Source organism: Mustela putorius, unplaced genomic scaffold (assembly GCF_011764305.1).
Source record: "Mustela putorius furo isolate JIRA1106 unplaced genomic scaffold, ASM1176430v1.1 tig00000398_pilon_pilon_pilon, whole genome shotgun sequence".
NCBI lineage: Eukaryota > Metazoa > Chordata > Mammalia > Carnivora > Mustelidae > Mustela > Mustela putorius.
The window spans coordinates 6,607-30,032 of record NW_025421371.1 but is presented as its reverse complement, the minus strand read 5'-3'; the positions used below and the strand labels follow the sequence as shown (position 1 = coordinate 30,032).

The following is a 23,426-nucleotide window of genomic DNA, read 5'->3' as shown; positions in this document are numbered from 1 at the left end:
TCAGACAAAATAAGTAGGAGCACTGAGTTTAAGATCTGAGACTCCTGGGCACCAATCTAGAGCCCTTTCCTCACAAACCTCTGCAGTGAATTTGTTCCATAGTTTCAACTTTAGGCAATGATTTTGTATTCAATGATTCTGTCTTGGTATGGAATTATGACTTTTTCATAGCAAAAATAAAAATCACAAGCTTTGGTTATCTTTGATTTGGTCTTCATTGAGTCTAGAGGCCATAAGTTTCTACATAAAGAACCTTGAGAATGCACAAGATTCCTTTACTGCCGATGTGAAAAACAGCATTCACAATCAGCCAAGGCTTAAGCAGATAAGGAAGAATTTCAGAAAACAGCTACATAAGAGTTGCCATAATATTTAATTTAAATTTACTTATTTTGTCTTCTCATTATAAACTTCAAAATTCTGCTCACTGACAATGTTGAGAGATTTAACAGTTACAAAAATTTTTGACTCACAACCTTGAAGTAATAAGTGTTTATATATATAAACATATATATACACACATACATGTATATATAATTTCTTATTTTTGTAAGAAAAAATAAAGTGCATATAATATATACCCATATATACTCAAAGTTGTAAGCTCTTTGCTACCCAATATTGACTTTACTTGCTAATATTTTAATCATTAATGTACTTTCCATGACCTCACTAATTGAATTTTGGTGAACTAGCATAAAAGCCTACAAAGACTTCTAGAATTAAAAACATTGCAAAAGGCACTTTTCCTTGTGGGAAGTCATAGGTAAAATAAATAAGTAAATAAGCAACTCTTAACATATTAACCTTAAAACATGATGTAAAATCTTGATGTTCCTTAACAATTTCAAAGTCATGAGGAGATTCAGGGAAGGAAGTGGTGATAAGGCATATGTGGGAGTCAGAAGTAAAAAACCTGAGGTAGAAATTTCTGTGAAGCTCCTCCATAGAGGGGATGGAGGACACCTGCAGTATCACTACAGAAGTCACTGACCCCATGAAAGGAAGACTTTACCCCTGAGAAATCTCACCAGGGCACACTTCATGTCCTTGTTCCGCAGGCTGTAAATGAAGGGGTTCAGCAGGGGGGTTACCACTGTGTACATGACAGCAGCTGCTGTGTCCTCTTCTATGGAGTTGGAGGAAGATGATGAGGGGCACAGATAAGCCCTGATCACTGTCCCAAAGAACAGAGCAACAACCGCAAGGTGTGACCCACAGGTAGAGAAGGCCTTGCGCCTTCCCTGGGCAGAGGGGACTCTGAGGATGGCTGAAACAATGTAGATATAAGAGACCAGGATGAGCACAAAGGGGATTAAAATGACTGCTCCTCCCAAGAAAAGGAGTACAAGCTCATTGACCTGAGTGTCAGAGCAAGACACCTTCATCAGGGGTCCCAGATCACAGAAGAAATCAGGAATGATCTTCTTAGAGCAAAAAGAAAGTCGGAAGATGAGGAAAGTGTGGGTCATGGCAACAAGACTTGTCAGGATCCAGCAGGCAGTAACCAAGAAGGTGCAACGCCGGCAGCTCATGACCATCTTGTAGTGGAGAGGGTGGCAGATGGCCACATAGCGGTCATAGGCCATTGTGGCCAGGAGAAAGATGTCCATGTCCCCAAAAGTCAAAAAGAAGTAGAGCTGAACCAGGCATCCTGTGTAGGAGATGGACCTACTCTGAATCTGGATGTTCACCAAGGCCTTAGGCACAGTGGTGGAAGTGAAGAGGATGTCTGCACAGGACAGGCTGGCAAGGAAGAAGTACATAGGTGTGTGGAGACGTGCATCAGTACCAATGGCCAGGACAATGAGGAGGTTCCCAACCACAGTGACCACATACATCCACAGGAACAGCAGGAAGAGGAAACGCTGCTGCTCTGGCCGCTCTGAGAGTCCCCAGAGGAGGAACTCAAAGATGCTGGTCTGGTTGCCTCCTGCCATGATCCCGGAAGTCTGAGAAAGACACCTCCAGTGAGACCCATTAAAACTCTCCAAACATACTTTACTCTGGATGGTTGATGAATGTACCATTCTCTGAACTCTAGAGAAAAAAGAATAACCTTAATGTATTTGTACTGATCACATACTATGTGCACTGTATATTTTTATTAAAACTTACTAATGGGCTAGGAAATGTGAGAGATACAATTTGAGAAAATTAAATATTTCTTTCTTGGTTTATTTCTCTACACTCTTTTCCATCCCAGATTCCTTCAGTTGTAATTGCTATTTCTTCAGCTGTATTCTCAGGGGTGTCAAGAAGTTTTCATTCATTCATTCACTCATTCATTTATTCACTCATTCAACAGAGACTAAGCATGAGCTCTGGACCTGGTAGAGTACCATATAGATAGGACACTGATAATCCTCACCTCCTGAGAGTTTTCAATCTAATGGGACAGACACAACTACCTATGTTAAAATCCCATAGTATTTTGATTCAGGGTTCTCTACCCATTCTATTGACAACAAAACTCTCTCAGACCCCAGACTACCTGTTCCACCCCATCATGCCCAAAAGTCAGTATTTCAAAGATCATTTCATATTATCCATTCCTCAAGAAGTCAATTGAACAATCAGTTACTGAATAAAGATATGTTCAGATAATTCTTCTTCAGTTATCTGTAGCAATAAGGAAGGAATCATCATCTCTAATCTCCAAAATCTCCAAAATTGTTGGATGTACACACACACACACACACACACACACATTTCTGAGACAAAGTAGACTGTGGCAGCAAAGGAATATAGTTCAGGATCTTGCCAGATGGATGTGTGCAGCATATGGAGGCAAACTTTTGAATAAAAGCCAGGCAGTAGGAAGCCCTAGACAAGCTCAGAGATGGAGAACAGGGGTTTTGAGAGTGAGATGGAGGAGGGATTGTAGGCTGAGTTAATGCCAGAAAGAGAACTAAAAGTTAACTTTGGGAGTGTTTGGCATGGAAAGTAAAGAAACTGAAACTTTACTCTGTATGTTATAAGGACCACAAAAGCTATTTGAGCCAAAAGAGGTGTCAGAGCTTGAGTAGGCTCAATAGTACAAGAAAATTCTGCTCCTTTCCCATGTGTGGAGCCAACTGAGGGTTAGTCACAGAATCAGTCAGTCATATGGAGAAAAAGAATAACCTTTGTTACTGAAAAAGACTAGGTTGGAGAATTTATATTAGCTGTATTCACTAAATAAGCTTTGTAATACTCCTCCAAAATTAAATCTGTTTTCCCTTTCACAGGCTCAGTGGGACAACATGGGCCTCTCCAGAGGGGAACAGTCTGCTTTCATAAAACATATAATGTGGAAGAACAGAACAAAGCTTTTCCTGAAACTGATCAGATTCCTGATGAGCACAGAGAAGCTGAGGGCCAAAATTAAGCAATCAGAAAAGTCCCTCCAGGTATAAGGAGAACAGAGGGTCAGGGATATTAGAAAGACAATCAGCTTAAATAAACTTTTGTCATCCAAGGCAGATCAAGTGATTAAAAATAAACAAGAATAGGGGTGCCTGGTTGGCTCAGTCAGTAGAGCATGTGAGTATCTCAGGGTCATGAGTTCAAGCCACATGTTGGAGGTAGAGTTAGTTTACTTAAAAAAAAAATCCTTAAAAACACTTTAAAAAGTAAGAATAGGTAATATGAAACAAAAATAATAAGATATGTGTGTGAATATATGTGTATAAATATATGTGTATATAATATATATTACTATGTTCCAGGAATAGTAATAAATACTTACTTTCAAGTTCCTGTAGAGCACATTACAAAAAAATACATAAGGCCACAGAGACAATTTTTAAAATTCCCCCAAAGCAGTAATAATTTAACTAATGATCTCTGACCAAAATACAGTAGAAGTAGACATTAATAACAAAGCCAAAAAACAAAAATAGCCTTTCAAACTGGAAAGAAATGTTTCAAGTATCTCTATTAAGTAACTCTCAGGTCCAAAGGAGAAATAAAAATCTAAATTTCAGAATATTCAGAAAATAATAATAGTAATGTCATGTACCAGAGTCTATGGAATATTGCTAACATAGTAATTAAAGGAAAATTTATTGCCTTAAATACTTACATGAATAATAGTAAATAATAATAAATATATAATATTATTATATAGATATATAATAATATATATTAATATATAAAATAATAAATAGTAAATAATACAATAAGGAGAGGAGTCAAGATGGCGGAGAAGTAGCAAGCTGAGACTGCTTCAGCTAGCCGGAGATCAGCTAGATAGCTTATCTAAAGATTGCAAACACCTGAAAATCCATCGGCAGATCGAAGAGAAGAAGAACAGCAATTCTGGAAACAGAAAATCAGCCACTTTCTGAAAGGTAGGACCGGCGGAGAAGTGAATCCAAAGCGACGGGAAGATAGACCCCGGGGGGAGGGGCCGGCTCCCGGCAAGCGGCGGAGCAACCGCGCACAAAATCAGGACTTTTAAAAGTCTGTTCCGCTGAGGGACATCGCTCCAGAGGCTAAACCGGGGCGAAGCCCACGCGGGGTCAGCGTGGCCTCAGGTCCCGCGGGGTCACAGAAGGATCGGGGGTGTCTGAGTGTCGCAGAGCTTGCGGGTATTGGAACGGGAAAGCCGGCTACAGAGACAGAGCCGACAGTAATCTCGCAGCTCCGTGTTACCTTGAACCGGTCGCAGGCTCGGTGAGCTCGGAGCGCGGCCGGAGGTCAGGCAGACGGGAGTAAACTGGGCGCTGTTCTCTGAGGGCGCACTGAGGAGTGGGGCCCTGGGCTCTCGGCTCCTCCGGGCCGGAGACCAGGAGGCCGCCATTTGTATTCCCGTCCTCTGGAACTCTACGGAAAGCGCTCAGGGAACAAAAGCTCCTGAAAGCAAACCCGAGCGGATTACTCACCCCGGCCCCGGGTAAGGGCGGTGTAATTCCGCCTGGGGCAAAGACACTTGAGAATCACTACAACAGGCCCCTCCCCCAGAAGATCAACAAGAAATCCAGCCGAGACCAAGTTCACCTACCAAGGAGTGCGGTTTCAATACCAAGGAGAGCAGCAGAATTCCAGAGGAGGAGAAAGCCAAGCACGGAACTCATGGCTTTTTTCCTGTGATTTTTTTTAGTCTTGCAGTTAATTTAATTTTTTCTTTTTTCATTTTTTTTTTTCTCTCTCGCCTTCGGGTAAAAATTTTTTTTTTTTAACTGTTACCTTTTTCTTTTTTTTTTAACGATTTTTTACTAGTTTATCTAATATATATATATATTTTTTTTTTACATTTTTCTTAGGTGTTTTTCTTTTTTAAAAATTCTTTTCTTTTCTTTTCTTTTTTCTTTTTTTTTTTTTTTTTTTTTTTTTCTTTCTCTCTTCCTTTTTGAACCTCTTTTTATCCCCTTTCTCCCCACTCACGATTTTGGATCTCTTCTAATTTGGTTAAAGCATATTTTCCTGGGGTTGTTGCCACCCTTTTAGTATTTTACTTGCCCCTTCATTTACTCTTATCTGGACAAAATGACAAGACGTAAAAATTCAACACAAAAAAAAGAACAAGAGGCAGTACCGAAGGCTAGGGACCTAATCAATACAGACATCGGTAATATGTCAGATCTAGAGTTCAGAATGACAACTCTCAAGGTTCTAGCCGGGCTCGAAAAAGGCATGGAAGATATTAGAGAAACCCTCTCGAGAGATATAAAAGCCCTCTCTGGAGAAATAAAAGAACTAAAATCTAACCAAGTTGAAATCAAAAAAGCTATTAATGAGGTGCAATCAAAAATGGAGGCTCTCACTGCTAGGATAAATGAGGCAGAAGAAAGAATTAGTGATATAGAAGACCAAATGACAGAGAATAAAGAAGCTGAGCAAAAGAGGACAAACAGCTACTGGACCACGAGGGGAGAATTCGAGAGATAAGTGACACCATAAGACGAAACAACATTAGAATAATTGGGATTCCAGAAGAAGAAGAAAGTGAGAGGGGAGCAGAAGGTATACTGGAGAGAATTATTGGGGAGAATTTCCCCAATATGGCAAAGGGAACGAGCATCAAAATTCAGGAGGTTCAGAGAATGCCCCTCAAAATCAATAAGAATAGGCCCACACCCCGTCACCTAATAGTAAAATTTACAAGTCTCAATGACAAAGAGAAAATCCTGAAAGCAGCCCGGGAAAAGAAGTCTGTAACATACAATGGTAAAAATATTAGATTGGCAGCTGACTTATCCACAGAGACCTGGCAGGCCAGAAAGAGCTGGCATGATATTTTCAGAGCACTAAACGAGAAAAAACATGCAGCCAAGAATACTATATCCAGCTAGGCTATCATTGAAAATAGAAGGAGAGATTAAAAGCTTCCAGGACAAACAACAACTGAAAGAATTTGCAAATACCAAACCAGCTCTACAGGAAATATTGAAAGGGGTCCTCTAAGCAAAGAGAGAGCCTACAAGTGGTAGATCAGAAGGAACAGAGACCATATACAGTAACAGTCACCTTACAGGCAATACAATGGCACTAAATTCATATCTCTCAATAGTTACCCTGAATGTGAATGGGCTAAATGCCCCTGTCAAAAGACACAGGGTATCAGAATGGATAAAAAAAACAAAACCCATCTATATGTTGCCTCCAAGAAACACATTTTAAGCCCGAAGACACCTCCAGATTTAAAGTGAGGGGGTGGGAAAAGAATTTACCATGCTAATGGACATCAGAAGAAAGCAGGAGTGGCAATCCTTATATCAGATCAATTAGATTTTAAGCCAAAGACTATAATAAGAGATGAGGAAGGACACTATATCATACTCAAAGGGTCTGTCCAACAAGAAGATTTAACAATTTTAAATATCTATGCCCCCAATGTGGGAGCAGCCAACTATATAAACCAATTAATAACAAAATCAAAGAAACACATCAACAATAATACAATGATAGTAGGGGACTTTAACACTCCCCTCACTGAAATGGACAGGTCATCCAAGCAAAAGATCAGCAAGGATATAAAGGCCTTAAATGACACACTGGACCAGATGGACATCACAGATATATTCAGAATATTTCATCCCAAAGCAACAGAATACACATTCTTCTCTAGTGCACATGGAACATTCTCCAGAATAGATCACATCCTCGGTCCTAAATCAGGACTCAACCGGTATCAAAAGATTGGGATCATTCCCTGCATATTTTCAGACCACAATGCTCTAAAGCTAGAAACTCAACCACAAAAGGAAGTTTGGAAAGAACCCCAAATACATGGAGACTAAACAGTATCCTTCTAAAGAATGAATGGGTCAACCGGGAAATTAAAGAAGAATTGAAAAAAAATCATGGAAACAAATGATAATGAAAACACAACGGTTCAAAATCTGTGGGACACAACAAAGGCAGTCCTGAGAGGAAAAATATATAGCGGTACAAGCCTTTCTCAAGAAACAAGAAAGGTCTCAGGTACACAACCTAACCCTACACCTAAAGGAGCTGGAGAAAGAACAAGAAAGAAACCCTAAGCCCAGCAGGAGAAGAGAAATCATAAAGATCAGAGCAGAAATCAATGAAATAGAAACCAAAAAAACAATAGAACAAATCAACGAAACTAGGAGCTGGTTCTTTGAAAGAATTAATAAAATTGATAAACCCCTGGCCCGACTTATCAAAAAGAAAAGAGAAAGGACCCAAATAAATAAAATCATGAATGAAAGAGGAGAGATCACAACTAACACCAAAGAAATACAAACTATTATAAGAACATACTATGAGCAACTCTACGGCAATAAATTTGACAATCTGGAAGAAATGGATGCATTCCTAGAAACATATAAACTACCACAACTGAACCAGGAAGAAATAGAAAGCCTGAACCTGACCCATAACCAGTAAGGAGATTGAAACAGTCATTAAAAATCTCCAAACAAACAAAAGCCCAGGGCCAGACGGCTTCCCGGGGGAATTCTACCAAACATTTAAAGAAGAACTAATTCCTATTCTCCTGAAACTGTTCCAAAAAATAGAAATGGAAGGAAAACTTCCAAACTCATTTTATGAGGCCAGCATCACCTTGATCCCAAAACCAGACAAGGATCCCACCAAAAAAGAGAGCTATAGACCGATATCCTTGATGAACACAGATGCGAAAATACTCAACAAAATACTAGCCAATAGGATTCAACAGTACATTAAAAGATTATTCACCACGACCAAGTGGGATTTATTCCAGGGCTGCAAGGTTGGTTCAACATCTGCAAATCAGTCAATGTGATACAACACATCAATAAAAGTAAGAACAAGAACCATATGATACTCTCAATAGATGCTGAAAAAGCATTTGACAAAGTACAACATCCCTTCCTGATCAAAAACTCTTCAAAGTGTAGGGATAGAGGGCACATACCTCAATATCATCAAAGCCATCTATGAAAAACCCACCGCAAATATCATTCTCAATGGAGAAAAACTGAAAGCTTTTCCGCTAAGGTCAGGAACACGGCAGGGATGTCCATTATCACCACTGCTATTCAACATCGTACTAGAGGTCCTAGCCTCAGCAATCAGACAACAAAAGGAAATTAAAGGCATCCAAATCGGCAAAGAAGAAGTCAAATTATCACTCTTCGCAGATGATATGATACTATATGTGGAAAACCCAAAAGAATGCACTCCAAAACTGCTAGAACTTATACAGGAATTCAGTAAAGTGTCAGGATATAAAATCAATGCACAGAAATCAGTTGCATTTCTCTACACCAACAGCAAGACAGAAGAAAGAGATATTAAGGAGTCAATCCCATTTACAATTGCATCCAAAACCATAAGATACCTAGGAATAAACCTAACCAAAGAGACACAGAATCTATACTCAGAAAACTATAAAGTACTCATGAAAGAAATTGAGGAAGACACAAAGAAATGGAAAAATGTTCCATGCTCCTGGATTGGAAGAATAAATATTGTGAAAATGTCTATGCTACCTAAAGCAATCTACACATTTAATGCAATTCCTATCAAAGTACCATCCATCTTTTTCAAAGAAATGGAACAAATAATTCTAAAATTTATATGGAACCAGAAAAGACCTCGAATAGCCAAAGGGATATTGAAAAAGAAAGCCAACGTTGGTGGCATCACAATTCCGGACTTCAAGCTCTATTACAAAGCTGTCATCATCAAGACAGCATGGTACTGGCACAAAAACAGACACATAGATCAATGGAACAGAATAGAGAGCCCAGAAATAGACCCTCAAATCTATGGTCAACTAATCTTCGACAAAGCAGGAAAGAATGTCCAATGGAAAAAAGACAGCCTTTTCAATAAATGGTGCTGGGAAAATTGGACAGCCACATGCAGAAAAATGAAATTGGACCATTTCCTTACACCACACACAAAAATAGACTCAAAATGGATGAAGGACCTCAATGTACGAAAGGAATCCATCAAAATCCTTGAGAACACGGGCAGCAACCTCTTCGACCTCTGCCGCAGCAACATCTTCCTAGGAACAACGCAAAAGGCAAGGGAAGCAAGGGAAAAAATGAACTACTGGGATTTCATCAAGATCAAAAGCTTTTGCACAGCAAAGGAAACAGTTAACAAAATCAAAAGACAACTGACAGAATGGGAGAAGATATTTGCAAACGACATATCAGATAAAGGACTAGTGTCCAGAATCTATAAAGAACTTAGCAACTCAACACCCAAAGAACAAATAATCCAATCAAGAAATGGGCAGAAGACATGAACAGACATTTCTGCAAAGAAGACATCCAGATGGCCAACAGACACATGAAAAAGTGCTCCATATCACTCGGCATCAGGGAAATACAAATCAAAACCACAATGAGATATCATCTCACACCAGTCAGAATGGCTAAAATCAACAAGTCAGGAAATGACAGATGCTGGCGAGGATGCGGAGAAAGGGGAACCCTCCTACACTGTTGGTGGGAATGCAAGCTGGTGCAGCCACTCTGGAAAACAGCATGGAGGTTCCTCAAAATGTTGAAAATAGAACTGCCCTATGACCCAGCAATTGCACTATTGGGTATTTACCCTAAAGATACAAATGTAGTGATCCAAAGGGACACATGCACCCGAATGTTTATAGCAGCAATGTCCACAATAGCCAAACTATGGAAAGAACCTAGATGTCCATCAACAGATGAATGGATCAAGAAGATGTGGTATATATACACAATGGAATACTATGCAGCCATCAAAAGAAATGAAATCTTGCCATTTGCAACAACATGGATGGAACTAGAGCGTATCATGCTTAGCAAAATAAGTCAAGCAGAGAAAGACAACTATCATATGATCTCCCTGATATGAGGAAGTGGTGATGCAACATGGAGGCTTAAGTGGGTAGAAGAATAAATGAAACAAGATGGGATTGGGAGGGAGACAAACCATAAGTGACTCTTAATCTCACAAAACAAACTGAGGGTTGCCGGGGGGAGGGGGTTTGGGAGAAGGGGGTGGGATTATGGACATTGGGGAGGGTATGTGATTTGGTGAGTGCTGTGAAGTGTGTAAACCTGGTGATTCACAGACCTGTACCCCTGGGGATAAAAATATATGTTTATAAAAATAAAAAATTAAAATAAAAAAAAAAAAATAATACAATAAGCATCTGACACAAAATGAGTAACAAAAATAAACTAAATATTAATATATTATATTATATATTATAATATTATCTCACTGTGTCTCTCTCTGTCATATAAATAAATTAAATTAAATTAAAATGTTGCAAACTTATTGTGAAGATTATAACAAAATTCAGTGAATATAAAAAATAATAAAAGCCATTGAACTGTACACTTTGGATGTATTGTATGGTATATGAATTATATATACTGAAAAAAATCAATGTAATGGATAAATCATTTGCTAATCTAATCAAGCAAAAATAAAGGGGGGATCAGAGAGAGAAACACAAATAAACAGAATAAGAAATGACAGAGAGGGACATAAACTGAAAAAGAAGTTATCTAAAATCATAAGACTACTTAGCTAGAGTAGATGCAAAGAAATGTGTAGTTCTAGGTGAAATGAATAATCTTTGGACAATAAAAGGTACCAAGAATAACACTGGTAGAGATGGATAAAGGATAAGCCACATCCACAAAGAAAAATAAATGTTGTGTTAATCATTTTTCTCTTGGTGGTACTGTGGTAGAAACTATCCTCAAATCACAATGGCTTACAAAAAACAAAGGCTTATTTTCTCACTTACATTATATGTCAACAGCAAGGTGTATGTAGTTCTGCTTAGCATGGACTCATGCATCTTCTTTATTCTGGGATCCAGTCGGAAGAAACAGCCCTTATTTATGACATGCCATTCTTAAGGGGAAAGAGAAAAGAGCAAGAGCTTGTAAAAATGCGCAATTGTAAATTTATAGCTTTTACTTGGAATGGGTACACATCATGTCCACTCAACTTCACTGTTAAAACAAGTATCATTTTGGGTACCAGGTGGTGGGTATTATAGAGGGCACGGATTGCATGGAGCACTGGGTGTGGTGCAAAAATAATGAATACTGTTATGCTGAAAATAAATAAAAAAAAATAAATAAAAACAAGTATCATGGCTAACCAGACATCAGAGGGACACATAACTATAACCTTCCACAGGGAGGGAGGCAGTTGCAAGTGACATGGCAAATAGTGGGGGAGGGGGTATACAGTTTGACCTTTGAACAACCAGGGTTTGAATTGCACAAATCCATACCACCCTGAACGCGCCCGATCTCGTCTGAATTGCACAAATCCAATAACACACAGATTTTTTTTATAGCACAGTACTGTAAATGTGTTTTCCTTATGATTTTCTTTTCTTTTTTTGTTTAAGATTTATTTATTTATTTTGAAAGAGAGAGAGAAAGAGCAGGGGGAGGAGAAGAGGGAAAGAATCTTAAGCAGACTCTCCGTTGCATGCAGAGCCTCATGCAGGACTCCTTATCACCACCCTGAGACCATGACCTGAGTCTAAATCAAAAGTCAGACACTTAACTAACTGAGCCACTTAGGTGCCCTCCCTTATGATTTTCTTAATAACATTTTCTTTTCTCTAGCTTATTTTATTGTAAGAATACAACATATAATACATATAACATACAAAATATGTGTTAATGAGTATTTATGTTATGAGTCAGGCTTCTGGTCAACACTTTTGGGAGAGTCAAAAGTTATATATGGATTTTTCTCATTTGTGTGAGAGGGATCTGCTCCTCTAGCCCATTGTTCAAGGGTCAACAGTAATCCTCCTGCAGGGATGGTGGAAAACACCCAACAACAAAAATACAATTTAGCATATCTGTCAAAGATCTGCTCCCTAAAAAAGTGCCAACATCATCTAGTTTAATAAGAGATCCCGTCAAAACTATAAATGGTAGACAATCTCTTTTTCTAGTCAGAATATAGAAAGAGAAGGCAAACTTCCAAAATGTTTTTCTAAAGAAGGTATAATGCTGATTTTAAAACCTGATAAGTATTGTTACAAAAAGAGATTTCTGGAGAACGCAAGAAAATCAACAGAGAAACCACAAGACTATTGAGAATAGTAACATGTTGTAGAATCAACATACACAAATCAGTCATATTTGTATATAAAAACAACATAACTTAACCTCATTAAATCCAACCTCCCCACCAAAATGAAAGCATCAAGAAGTCAGGGCCACTGTGTACTCTCTTTCTCTGATTCCCTAGCACCTAAGATAATGCCTGGCACTAAAGAGTTGTTCATAAACACACAATGCCTGGGTGAATGCACTCACTGGAAGATGTGTAATTCTGTGCCTCCATTTTACCTCCAGAAGACTGAGGCCCACATTGTGAGGAGAAACATAAAGGTAGTTTCCCTGAATTCGTGTGTAGGTGGAGGGAGGGGTTCTATCCACTGACCTATATTTAAAAAGTCCAGAACCTTGTATTGTCTGCAACTCGGAGCAATGACCAGCTATAGGCTTGTCTTGATATAGAGGAATAAAGGAATAGAAATTCTTTATTCCTACCCCAACCTGGGACCACTTACTGCCAAGGATCAGTCCCATAGAAAGGAATTCTCATTCAGAACACAGACTCTCGGGACGCCTGGGTGGCTCAGTTGGTTAAGCAGCTGCCTTCGGCTCAGGTCATGATCCCAGCGTCCTGGGATCGAGTCCCGCATCGGGCTCCTTGCTCCACAGGGAGCCTGCTTCTCCCTCTGACTCTTCCTTCCACTCTGTCTACCTGTGCTCGCTCTCACTCACACTCTCTCTCTGACAAATAAATAAATAAAATCTTTAAAAAAAAAAAAAAAAAAAAAAAAAAAAAAAGAACACAGACTCTCTCTTTGGTGATAGGCAACTTTCTGAGTCTCCCCATGGGGACTAGAGTTTGAAATCCATAGCCATCCTAAATGATTCATCCTGGGGTTTTCTTGTGCATGAGAGGAAACACTTCTCCTGCCAGTCCCTCTTCCCTGCCCAGGGGTGCTGGCCCTAAACCCTCCTGCTGTCCTTGTTTGTGAATGCACTAGCCTGCAGGGATCTTCTGTTGTCTGCTCTCCCCCATCACCTATTTTCTGTCACCTCATTTGGTGACTTTCATAAACTTTCTTGGGAATCTCTTGTCTTCCCGTGGAAAAGACTTAATGTCATCCTTCCTCTCAAATAGTGCAAAGATTTTCTTATACTTTCATTATCAAACATTTAGGTCTATTCTTCCCTACCTGACTCTGACCCTTTAGAGATGGTAAGCCTGCCTTATTTATCCTAATACTTCTCACTGCACCTAGGACATACTTGGTCTGTTTGTCATTGTTCAAACATATATTGGGGTTTGTTCCATTCCAGCTGTGAAGCTTACCTTCCTGCCTGTGTCCGTCTCAGCCTCCATCAGCAATGACTCACTGCCTCTTCTTCCATCCTCTACATCATTGGAAGTTAACATGAAAACTCAGAGGCTGTCACTGTGTGGAGCAGAGAACATAAAAACAGGCTCATGTCCAGGTTGCCTACCTGTGCTGCAGCCAGCCTTTCCTACAACCCAGCTGTAGTAGGGCTGTGCACAAGAGTGTGTTTGGTCATAATATCAGGACCACTGGTGTAATTCTAGGGTTCTCAGCTCTGGATCATAAGGGGACTTGTGCTATTTATTTCTTTCTTAGATAGCCTCAGTATGAGTGCTTCAGGAATCTTGAGGGAGATTGAAACTCAGTAATTGTCCCACACCCTTTGTATTCCCTCAGGAGCAGTTTCTGGTAAAGGGAAGAATGTGGTCCAGCAGTGTTGGGATTTCCTCCATGAAAAGTTATTAACTGCCTGTCTCTTGGGCTGAACTAGAGAGCCACCACATCTATCAAAAAAAAAAAAAAAAGAGAGAGAGAGAGAGACACTTTAATCAATTCACAAAAGGCCTCTGCTAAAATTAGGATATATTATATGGAGGAAATCATCCCTTGAAACAGAAGAAAATGTATGAAGTCATGGTCATTATCAGATTTTTTCCTCAATTTTTATGAGAAGGTCACTATAAGCTTAGAGGAAGAATAAAAGAGGAAAAAATATTGGAACACAGTAGAAGACTCTGATAACTAAGTGGTGTCAGGAGCAGTGGGTTCCAGAAAACTCATCTCTGGACCTTCTCGCTGCTCCACCACAGATCCCTGATGACCACAACCTCCTGGATCACCAGCAGTTGCCCTCCCCCAGAGAGGGTCCAGCGCTGGTCCTCTGAGTATGCATGTGATCAGAGCCTAGAGCCAGCACAGCTCCCACTCCACCAGCATCCCTGTAGCCAGTACTTTCCTTGCCCTTCCCCCAGGAAACACTATATAAAAAAGCTCAATCTTAGAACATGCATGAAATTGCCTTAGAACTGCTAACCCATGACACTAAGGGAACTAAATAAATAATTAGAGTTATGTGTTTACAGTCTCTTTTTTAATTTAGTATTTAATTTAATTTAGTATGAGGATATTTAGCCAAAATACTGTGTCCAAGAATTACTTAGGCTATTTTTCTGTCCCCTTTCAGTGTAGTTATGTTAATTATTTCAAATACAGTTGGAGTGGGGTGCGAATAATTTTTACCAGATTATAAAACACACCCCATAGAAGTATATATAAATAGAAGTAGATACAAATATAGTATAGTTATAGGTATAGATATGAAATAAAAAAGGAGGATAAAACCAACCCAAACAGAATGAGAGCAGAAAAACAAAATAAACGCATTTCAAATGAAAAGTTGGCAGCATCACAATTCCAGACTTCAAGCTCTATTACAAAGCTATAATCATCAAGACAGTATGGTACTGGCACAAAAACAGACACATAGATCGATAGAACAGAATAGAAACTCCAGAAATGGACCCTCAACTCTCTGGTCAACTAATCTGAGACAAAGCAGAAAAGAACATCCTATGGGATAAAAGACAGTCTCTTCAACAAATGGTGCTGGGAAAATTGGAAGCCACATGCAGAAGAATGAAACTGGACCATTCTCTTACACTGTACACAAACTCAAAATGGTTGACAGACCTCAATGTGAGACAGAAATTCATCAAAATCCTAGAGGAAAACATAGGCAGTAACCTCTTTGACATTGGCCACAGTAACTTCTTTCAAGACACGTCTCTAAAGGCAAGGGAGAGAAAAGCAAAAATAAATTCTTGGGACTTCAACAAGATAAGCCTCTGCACAGCAAAGGAAACAGTCAACAAAATTAAGAGGCATCCATGGAATGGGAGAGGATATTTGCAAATGACATTATAGATAAAGGACTGGTATCGAGAATCTATAATGAACTTCTCAAATTCAACACCCAAAAAAACAAATAACCCAGTCAAGAAATGGGCAAAAGATATGAACAGACACTTCCCCAAAAAAGACATACAAATGTTCTGCTATAACAGACACATGGAAAAGTTCTCAGTGTCACTAGCCGTCAGGGAAATACAAATCAAACTCACAATGAAATAACCACCTTACACCAGTTAGAATGGCAAAAATTAACAAGACAGGAAACAACAAATGTTGGAGAGGATGTGGAAAAAGGGGAGCCCTCTTACACTGGTGGTAGAAATGCAAGCTCGTATAACACTCTGGAAAATGGTATGGACGTTCCTCAAGACATTAAAAATAGGGCTACCCTAGGACCCAGCAATTGCACTACTAGGTATTTATGTATTTATCCCAAAGACACAGATGTAGTGAAAAGAAGGAACACCTGAATCTCAATGTTCATAGCAGAAATGTCCACAGTAGTCAAACTGTGGAAGGAGACAAGATGTCCTCCAACAGAAGAATGGATAAAGAAGATGTGGTCCCTATATACAAATATTACTCAGCCATCAGAAAGGATGAATACCCATCATTTGCATCAACATGGATGGAACTGGAGGTCATGATGCTAAGTGAAATAAGTGAAACAGAGAAAAAGACAATTACCATATGGTTTTACTCATATGTGGAACATAAGGATTAGGGCAGAAGACCACAGGGTAAGTGAGGGAAAACTGAATGGGATGAAATCAGAGAGGGAGACAAACTATGAGAGACTCTACTCCAGGAAACACACTAGGAGTTACAGAAGGGAGAGTGTTGGGAAATGAGGTAACTGGGTAGTGGATATTGAGAAGGACACATGTTGGGATGACCACTTGGGTTTTATATACAACAAATGAATTGTTGAACACTGCACCAAAATTAATGATGTTCTATATGTTGGCTAACTGAATATAATTTTAAAAAAAAATTAAAAAATAAAATTAGAATGGGTATCTAACTCTGGGAGATGTCTTTCTTTTAAACTGAAAATATGAAAATCTGAATCTTTTTCTATAATATCATATAGATCACAGCTGATTTGAGTTGATACAGTGACTTCTACTTTTTTTTTATTCTGCTAGGAGATATCTCTTTAAGTAGTAGATACTTATACCTTCATTTTTCTGTTTATAAAGTCAAAAACAAAACAATGACTTAACACAAGAATCAGAATGTGTTTTGCTTCCTGCATTCATTCCCAGTATTCAAATTCATGGTCTTCCTAAATTATGCAGATTTAAAATGCTGGTTACTCACAATAATTAAATTTGTGCTGACAAAATGTTATTTTTTAAAAAGTATTTTCAATATATTCATTTAGTCTCATAAACATATTTACAACAGGAATAACCTAACTGGGTATAGAATTATGAGTTATAAAATACTTATCCTAAATATAGTATTATTCTGATAATACTTCAGTATTTTATGCCATCAGTATGTTGTAGGCAGAAGTCTGAAGCAAGTTTGAATTTCTATTTCTTTTTAAGAAATCTGTTACTGGGGGGGGGCAAGATGGCGGGGAAGTAGGAGGAGGCGCCTTTTTTTCAGCCTGTACCCCAAAGTGAGCTGATTACCTACCAAAGAACTCCGATCACCCATGAAATTAGCCTGAGATCAGAATTATACACGTCTGGATCTCTACAGGGGCAGAAGACGCCAGTGGACAGGTAAAGCGAAGTGGGAACAGCGACTGATATGGGAAGATAAACAAAAGGGGGAGGGAGCCACCAGAGCTACCGGTTGGAAAGTAATACTCCAATACGAGGGAGAGTGCCCTGCGTCTGGGGACCAGCATTAACTTGGAGACTGGTTGAAAGCACTCCAAAAGAGCAAAGGAAATTGTGAGAATCAGGGTGGCTAGGGACAGGGGCTTAAGTCCCCGATCCCAGGACAGCCTCCCCTGGCGCTGAGGCAGAGAGAGTGCGGCGGAGAAACCAGCTCCTAAGAACGTGTGGGGTCCATTTCCTGTGAGGGGATGGGAGCCACGCTGGGTGGCAGAATGCTCAAGCCCTGCTATAGAGCCTGAGATACTCCCATGAGAGAAGTACAAAGGCCCAGCCGGCGCCCTTTGATATGTGCCATTGTTTCAGAACCTCAGACGCCTGCACCAAACTCTCCCCCCAGAGAGGTGCATGGAAGTCCCACCCTGGTGCTTTCAGACCTGCGCCCCATTCTCAGAGCATATGACCCGCGCGCAACCCACAGTCTCCCCTGAAATTGGTGCGCACAAGCCAGGCGCTCTTAGATCCAGAAAGATCAGGCACTCCCAGCCCAGGCCAGCAGGAAAATCTCAGTGTGCGATTGCTCCTTGGAACCTCTCTGGCGGTCTGGAGCTGCCCAGAGAGCCGCCACTGCCTTGGCTTTGGGTACAAGCAAAAGATTTTGCCTCTCCAGGGACCTCGACTTGGAACCTGCTCTGCCAGAAGCCAAAGGGGAATTTATTTAAGCTCTGCAGCCAGACTGAGGGCTCTTTCTGAGAAGGAGATCAGGGTGCAGTTTGTTTTCCTCTAAAACTACAAAAACCATCAAAAGTGGTCAAAGTGAGAGAAAAAAAAAAGTGAACAAATATAAAAACCGCCAGAGAACAAAAGCCTGAAAAAAAAAAACAAACCCAGTTTCCTCAGAGCCCACCCCCTTGAGGGGGACGGGAGGACTTAACTCAGGGAACATCATTGACTGAAAACCCACGTGGCAGTTCCCTCCCCCAGAAAACAAACCAAGAAAGAAAAAAAAAGGACTACAAGAGAACAACCATTACTTCATAGGAAAACTTTTATTTTTCACTCATTCCCACTATTCTGGTTCATTTTTTTTTAATACATAGGTAATTTTTTTAACCTATTTACCATCACAGCGAGCTGTACAGTACATCAAATTCCATAATAACCTTCTAACATAAACATTTTGATACATACACCTATGTTTTTCTTTTGCATTTCTATTTTTTGAATTCCTTTTTTTAAAATTTTAGTTTAGTTTAGTCTAGTTTATTCCTTTTTATTTTTATCTTCTAATATTCATATAGAGTTAAACTTCAAAGTAATCCCATTCCCCAATCAATACTACCCCTATAGGTAAACCAATTTTTAATCCCGCTTTATTTTAAGAAAGTAGAGTCCTTTAACAAAGATATCAAGATACATCCAGGAAGAATCAAAACAACCTTCCTCGCACACACTGAGAGTTATAACCACTCTCCCATCATTTTCTTCCACCAGTGTTTCTGTGTTTTTGTGTTTGTCCTGATAGCATATAAATCTTATACTTGGGGTTCTTTTTGACGAGGTTCTTCCTTTATTTGCATATATATTTTTTTTTCTCTTGTTAAATACTTGTATCAGTCTTTTTGTTTGTCTACTTCATAAATCTTACCTTGGGGCCCATTTGGGCTGAACCTTCTTTTTCATCTTCCCTTTCTTTCCTGTCTCTCTCTCTCTCTTTTTTCTTTTCTTTTTTTTTTTCTTCTTCTTTTTCTTTTCTTTTGTCTCTCATTTGGTGGGGAATCCTGATTGCTCAGAAGTGTTCCAGGGTGCACCTTGACTGCACCATGGTTCATACATCCAGCTACACCTGTTCAGTCATCTCCCACCAAAATGACTAGGAGGAGGAATGCCCAACAGAAGAAAAATACAGAGGATGGACCATCTGCAAGAGAGCTAACGGCTATCAACATAGACAATATGTTGGAAAGAGAATTCAGGCTAAAAAATTATCCAGGCAATTAGCTAGGTTGGAGAAAGCCATGGATGACCAAATGGAATTGATTAGGCGCCGAGCTGAAAGCGATGAGAGATGATGTTCACAATGTTAGGGTGGAGCTTAAAGATACCAGGGAGGAGGTTCACAATGCTCTTAATGAGTTCCAATCTAATCTAAACTCTCTCAAAGCTAGTGTAACTGAGACAGAAGATAAAATTAGTGATCTGGAGGACAAACAGATAGAGAGAAAGGATTAGGAGGAAGCCTGGAACAAACAGCTTAGAAACCACGAAAACAGAATCAGGGAAATAAATGATGCCATGAAGCATTCCAACGTCAGAATTATTGGAATCCCGTAAGGGGAGGAGAAAGAAAGAAGTCTAGAAGATATAGTGAAACAAGTCCTTCATGAAAGATTTCCCAATCTCACAAATGGAACCAGCATTCATGTACTAGAGGCTGAAAGGTCTCCACCCAAGATTATACATTCCAAAAAAAATCAGGACACCTGATAGTCAAATTGAGGAATTATAATTGTAGGTATAATCTCTTGAAAGCCGCTAGGGCAAAGAGGCTCCTCACGTACAGAGGAAAGCCCTTCAGAATAACGTCAGACCTGTCCACAGAGACCTGGCAAGCCAGAAAATGCTGGCAAGATATATTCAGGGCACTAAATGAGAAGAACATGCAACCAAGAATACTTTATCCAGCAAGACTGACATTCAAAATGGATGGAAAGATAAAGAGTTTCTAAGACCGGTAAGGCATAAAAGATTATGCAACCACCAAGGGGACACTGCAGGAAATACTAAGGGGGGTTCTATAAAAGAGGAAAAATCCCAAGAATAGCATTGCACAGAAATATAGAGACAATATACAGAAAGAAAGACTTCAAAGGTAACTCGATGTCAATTAAAACGTATCTATCAATAATCACTCTCAATGTGAATGGCCTAAATGCGCCCATAAAACAGCACAGGGTTGCAGATTGGATAAAATGAAAGGACCCATCCATATGTTGTCTACAAGAGACCCATTTTGAACCTGAAGATACACCCAGACTGAAAGTGAAGGGATGGAGAAGCATCTTTCATGCCAATGGGCCTCAAAAGAAGGCTGGGGTAATGATTCTCATGTCAGATAAATTACATTGTAAACTAAAGACTGTAGTCAGAGATACAGAAGGACACTACATAATCCTTAAAGGGACTATCCACCAAGATGATCTAACAATTGTAAATATCTATGCTCCCAATATGGGAGCAACCAATTACATAAGAAAACTGTTAATCAAGATGAAGAGTCATATTGATATGAATGCACTAATCGTAGGAGATCTTAACACGCCTCTCACAGAAAATAGACAGATCATCGAAGCAGAAAATCAATAAAGAAACAAGAGCATTGAATGACACATTGGACCAGATGGATTTTATAGATATATACAGAACATTCCACCCTAAAACAACAGAATACTCATTCTTCTCAAGTGCACATGGAACCTTCTCCAGAATAGACCACATACTGGGTCACAAATCAGGACTCAAACGATATCAAAAGACTGAGATGATTCCCTGCATATTCTCAGATCACAATGCTTTGAAACTGGAGCTCAATCACAAGGAAAAGTTCCGAAGGAACGCAAACACCTGGAAGCTAAAGACCACCTTGGTTAAGAATGCTTGGATCGGGGCGCCTGGGTGGCTTAGTGGGTTAAGCCCCTGCCTTTGGCTCAGGTCATGATCTCAGGGTCTGGGATCGAGCCCCGCATCAGGCTCTCTGCTCAGCAGGGAGCCTGCTTCCTCCTCTCTCTCTCTGCCTGCCTCTCTGCCTACTTGTGATCTCTGTCTGTTAAATAAATAAATAAAATCTTTAAAAAAAAAAAAGAATGCTTGGATCAACCAGGAGATCAAAGAAGAACTGAAACAATTCATGGAAAAACCAATGAGAATGAAGACACTTCAGTCCAAAACCCATGAGATACAGCAAAGGCGGTCCTCAGGGGGAAATACATAATCACCCAAGCCCCCCTCAAAAAATTGAAAAATCCAGAATACACCAGCTGTCTCTACACCTTAAAGAACTGGAGAATCAACAACAAATCAAACCAACTCCACACATAAGAAGGGAAATCATCAAATTAGAGCCGAGATCAGTGAGGTAGAATCCAGAGATAGAGTAGAATGTATCAATGAAACTAGAAGCTGGTTTTTTAAAAGAATCAATAAGATCTAAAACCATTGGCCACACTAATCCAAAAGAAAAGATAGAAAGCCCAAATTCATAAAATTATGAATGAAAAGGGAAAGATCACAACTAACAACAAGGAAGTAGAAACAATCATCAGAAGTTATTTTCAACAGTTATATGCTAATAAGCTAAGCAATCTAGATGAAAATGGATGCATTCCTGGAAAACTATTAACTCCCAAAATTGAACCAGGAAGAAATCGACAACCTGAATAGACCGATATCTAGTAATGAGATTGAAGCAGTGATCAAAAACCTCCCAAAAAAACAAGAGCCCAGGACCTGATGGACTCCCTGGGGAATTCTACCAAACTTTCAAAGAAGAAATAACACCTATTCTCCTGAAGCTGTTTCAAAAAATTGAAGCAGAAGGAAAACTTCCAGGCTCTTTCTATGAAGCCAGCATTACCCTGGTCCCCAAACCAGGCAAAGACCCTACCAAAAAGGAGAATTTCAGACCAATATCACTGATGAATATGGATGCTAAGATTCTCAACAAGATCCTAGCAAACAGGATCCAACAGCATATTAAAAAGATTATCCACCATGACCAGGTGGGATTCATTGGTGGGCTACAATGATGGTTCACCATTCGCAAATCAATCAATGTGATACAACAAATCAATAAGAAAAGAGAGAAGAACCACATGGTCCTCTCAATTGATGCAGAAAAAGCATTTGACAAAATCCAGCATCCGTTCCTGATTAAAATGCTTCAAAGTATAGGGATATAGGGAACATTCCTGAACTTCATCAAATCTATCTATAAAAACCCTACAGAAAATATCATCCTCAATGGGAAAAAGCTTTCAGCCTTCCAGTTGAGATCAGGAACAAGACAATGGGCATCATTGGCACCCACTTTCACCACTCTTTTTCAACATAGTATTAGAAGTCCTAGCAACAGCAATCAGACAACAAAGAGAAATAAAAGGTATCCAAATTGGCAATGAAGAAGTCAAACTCTCTCTATTCACAGATGACATGATTCTTTATATGGAAAACTCAAAAGACTCCCTCCCCCCCAAACTACTACTAGAACTCATACAACAATTCAGCAACGTGGCAGCATACAAAGTCAATGTGCAGAAATCAGTGGCTTTCTTATACACTAACAATGAAAATACTGAAATGGAAATTAGAGAATCGATTCCATTTACTATAGCACCAAAAAACATCAGATACCTGGTAATAAACCTAACCAAAGAGGTAAGCATCTGTACTTGAGGAATTACAGAACACTCATGAAAGAAATTGAAGAAGACACAAAAAGATGGAAGACCATTCCATGCTCTTGGATCGGAAGAATAAACATTGTTAAAATGTCTATATTGCCTAGAGCAATCTATACTTTTAATGCCATTCCGATCAAAATTTTACTGATATATTCTTCAAAGAGCTGGAGCAAATAATCTTAAAATTTGTATGGAATCAGAAGAGACCCCGAATTGCTAAGGAAATTTGAAAAACAAAAATAAAACTGGGGGCATCATGTTACCTGATTTCAAGCTTTACTACAAAGCTGTGATCACCAAGACAGCATGGTACTGGCATAAAAACAGACATATAGACCAGTGGAACAGAGTAGAGAGCCCAAATATTGACCGTCAATTCTATGGTCAATTAATCTTCTACAAAACAGGAAAAAATATACAGTGGAAAACAGACAGTCTCTTCAATAAATGGTGCTGGGAAAACTG

At 39.4% G+C, this 23,426-nt stretch overlaps 1 protein-coding gene across 1 annotated transcript; it reads right to left on the bottom strand.

Moving 5' to 3' along the window:
* Positions 1-986: 986 nt before the first annotated feature.
* LOC101691154 (olfactory receptor 1P1-like) lies at positions 987-1,940 on the bottom strand. The gene has a single exon (XM_004781931.3). It carries the CDS (start codon positions 1,938-1,940, stop codon positions 987-989), a length of 954 nt encoding a protein of 317 aa, XP_004781988.3.
* Between the last annotated feature and the right edge of the window lie 21,486 nt (positions 1,941-23,426).

What these genes read in the sequence shown, in the direction of transcription:
- LOC101691154 (XM_004781931.3), bottom strand. Translation starts at nt 1,940, where the DNA reads ATGGCAGGAGGCAACCAGACCAGCATCTTTGAGTTCCTCCTCTGGGGA.